The following is a 3,800-nucleotide window of genomic DNA, read 5'->3' on the forward strand; positions in this document are numbered from 1 at the left end:
CCTCATTTGGTAACATTTTTTACATCCGGATCTGATTGAGAAATACAATGTTTTTAAATGAATTCATTATTATTATTATTATAAGTTTCACATATAGTTTGAATGTTATTTTCTTGTGTAACTCAAACTTCTGTCTTTCTTTTGGCTACTTGAACAGAGATTTACATAGGGCAATCTGTAATTTTACCACATTGATAGAATTTTGGTGCATTTAGTTCAGTTTACAAGGCTCAGATGTCAACAGGTGAGATAGTTGTCGTGAAAGTGCTTGCAACTGATTCTAAATAAGGGGATAAATAGTTCCTAACCGAGGTTAGTGACTCAATTACAGTTAAATTAAAAAGCTTTCCACTTGTATAGTAAGCTCACTACTTACAGGTGAGTTGGGAATTGAGAGTTCAAATAGCTCTAGATGTTGCAAGGAGCTTGGAGTATCTTCATGATGGAGTAAGTTTCTATTATTTTGGAAATTAAGAAGGGCATTTTAGCATTTGGGCCTTGTCTGATCTAGTTTATTGATAATTAGTTTATTTTGGGTTATTTGAGTAAAAGGACATGTGTGGTAAAAAAATATATAATGAAAGATGATTTGTTGTAAAAAATAATTGAATGTATTTTAGTTGATGGTTTAAATGATGTAATTATGAGTGATTTTTAATTGGATAATGGGTTATTTGAATTTCCTTTAGATAATTATGAGTTATAAGTTTTTGTTATTTATAAATGAGTGTATATGAAAGAACTCACGTGGATAATTTTTGTTCCCGTTGAGACATAAAATCTTCTAATATCTTGGACGAATCAATGAGAGCGAGGGTATGCCTATTTCCATTATAATATTACTTATGACAATGTTTCTAATGTTAATATTTTCGGTTGAATTTTTAATGGAAATAATGTCAACTTTATGTATATAGTTGAATGAAGGTGTCAAATTTATTATTAAAGTTGTAAAATTTTATTCATGTATACAAACTTGAAAAAAATTATCAAATTTGTTAACTTAATGGAACAAAACTAAACGAGTTAACTTTTTGCCATGTCAAATTGATGACTAGGATTTTATATTAGAAAAATGATAGAGAGCGCGACTTGAGACAGCGACTGGGAGAGCGATGCCTACGTGGGTTGACAGGTAGAATATTCTCTCTCCTATTATTAATTATTTTTTCTTTCTTCTATTATTAATTATTTTCACTCACTTCTTATTAAATAATTTCTATCATATAAAATAATAATAAAAAGAAAAAAGATCTCTCTCTTCTTATTAAATAATTTATATCATATAAAATAATAATAAAAAGAAAAAAGAGGCCATAAAAAATATTTGATAAATAAATGAATTAAAAAGTCATAAAAATAAAATAAAAATAAAAGATAAATTAATAATTCAACTAAGGCTTAGGGTTTAGGATTTAGGGTTTAGTATTTAGAGTTTAGGGTTTAGGATTTAGAGTATAGGGTTTAGAATTTATTTAAACATATTATTAAAATATTTAATGTGAGAATTTGTAGAGATAGAGAGAAATTATTTAATAAGAGGAGAGAGAAATTAATTAATAAGAGGAGAAAGAATATTTTACAATCGTGTTTTAATTATTATTATATTTTTATTTATTTATTAATTTCACCTGTCGGCCACGTAGATCATCGCGCTCCCAGTCGCTGTCTCAGAGTCGCGCTCTCTATCATTCCTCTTTATATTATTATTTTTTTTTATAAATTAAAGAAAAAATTATGACTTGTGTTAGTCTTTCTCTCTCTCATGAGAGCCACACACAGAGAAGAACTATGGATTCATATATTAGTGATTTCATCTATGGATTCCAATCAACTCAGTTCATCCCTTTTAAAAATAACTTTTCAATTTCAAAACCGTCAGCAAGATCAAACAAAACCTTAAAACAAAACCTTAAATCCCATAATTCTTACGATTTCCATGGATCCACAACTTCGAGGAAGCTTTTGCAACGAAACTCCTCGCTACCATTTCGTCGGTTAAATCCGCTTCCGCTAAACTTCAGGCGGCTAAATTTCCTTACAACTTCGAGGCGATTCGGTCCACCCATGAAGCTTTAGTAAAAGAACTCAATCAAATTTCTCAACTTAAACAGAGTTATCTCAATGAACATCTTGATTTTAATTCTACCCCACCTCAAATTACTATTTTGTTTTTGGGATTCAAGAGAAGCCTTGTGATTTTGGGGCCTATGCAAATTTAAATTTTTGGGCCCCTAAAATAGTAAAAATAATAATAATAATTTTAATTAATAAAATAAAATATAAATAATTAATATATTATAGTATGAGACTAAAAAGGAGATAAAAAAAGTTATTTTTATAATATATATTTAATATTAAAGGAGAAAAAAAAGGAAAAAATAATATTAATAATATAATATTATTAAATATAAAAAAATGGGGGCCCTATGCAAGTGCATTGGTTGCCTTACCAGGGCCGGCCCTGTTCAAGAGCAGAAGAACGTGATGGAGATATATGAACTCACTATGAAGAAATTACCGTCGGAGTTAACCTTAAAAATGATCAAATTTTATCTCTAAAGAAAGAAATTGCTAAAATTGTCTCTAGTATATGTTAAAATAATAACTAATGGTTTATTAAACCGTTAATTAGTTAGTAACTGATTAGTTAGTTTCGTTAATTAGTTAGTATTGAACTCTTATATAAGGGAGATATGTAATGATTTGAAAACAACTTTCATTAATACAATTTCAGTTTACACTTTTTTTCTTCAAGATTTTAGCATGGTATCAGAGCTCCAAGGTTAAGGATCTTGGTGGGTTTCCGCTGCCTCTACTAGTGGCCGGAGTAGCCATTAGTGGAGGGCTTTATTCTATATTTTATTATTCTAACTAATAGAAGAAGAAGATGTATAGAGAGATTGTTTGGGGTTCTCTTGATTATAGTGTTTGGATGGGCATATCAAATAGCAAGTCCTACTCCTCCCAAAATCTGTGGTTCCAATGGAGGTCCACCCATCACAACAATCAGACTCAAGCTTAGAGATGGAAGACATCTTGCTTATCAAGAACATTACCTCTCAAAATTAAGCAATCAATTTCTTCTTCTTCTGAAAATAAATGGAGGATGGTAGCAAGTCTAAGAGAAGTTTAAGAAAGGACGGTGAAAAGAAGAAATCAATTTCAAGGTCGATGAAGGCCGGTCTTCAGTTTCCGGTGGGTAGGATCGGGCGGTTCTTGAAGCAAGGTCGTTATGGTAAGCGTGTTGGAAGAGGAGCTCCTGTTTACCTAGAAGTTGTTCTCGAGTATCTTGCAGCTGAGGTTCTTGAGTTGGCTGGGAATGCGACAACAGATAACAAGAAGAGTAGGATAACGCCAAGATATCTTCAATTGGCAGTGAGAAATGATGAAGAGCTTGGGAAGCTTTTTGCAGGGGTAACATCTTTTCTTATGGTGGTATCAATAACAAGCATTTCTCTGATTTCAAGTGCCATGAACCTATCTTTATCACCATCTTCATCTTGAAGATTCAAATCACCAGGCATTTCTTCTATTTCTAAAGGAGGAGCTTCAACTGTTACAATACTTCACAGAAAGCTTTTTAGCAAAGAAGGAATCTGAATTATTATCAGTAAACAATGAATTGGGTAATGCGGAGAAAACTGTAAAAGGTCTTGAGATGATGAAGGAAGAGCTTAAAACATAAATATCGGCATCAAAGCTAATAGAATCGGAGGCAAAGCAGAAGTTATTGGAAGTTTCAAAGAAGGGTCGGAAGAAGAAGAACTCGGAGAAACAGAAAGAGAACAACCGAATTG

The 3,800-nt window shown here is 31.4% G+C and overlaps 1 protein-coding gene across 1 annotated transcript; it reads left to right on the forward strand.

Moving 5' to 3' along the window:
- The first annotated feature begins 3,102 nt into the window (after window positions 1–3,102).
- On the forward strand, window positions 3,103–3,507 carry LOC124924304 (histone H2A-beta, sperm-like). Its single transcript, XM_047464362.1, has one exon. The coding sequence runs from the start codon at window positions 3,103–3,105 to the stop codon at window positions 3,505–3,507; it is 405 nt and encodes a 134-aa protein (XP_047320318.1).
- The last annotated feature ends 293 nt before the right edge of the window (window positions 3,508–3,800 follow it).

Source organism: Impatiens glandulifera, chromosome 2 (assembly GCF_907164915.1).
Source record: "Impatiens glandulifera chromosome 2, dImpGla2.1, whole genome shotgun sequence".
NCBI classification, from domain to species: Eukaryota; Viridiplantae; Streptophyta; class Magnoliopsida; order Ericales; family Balsaminaceae; genus Impatiens; species Impatiens glandulifera.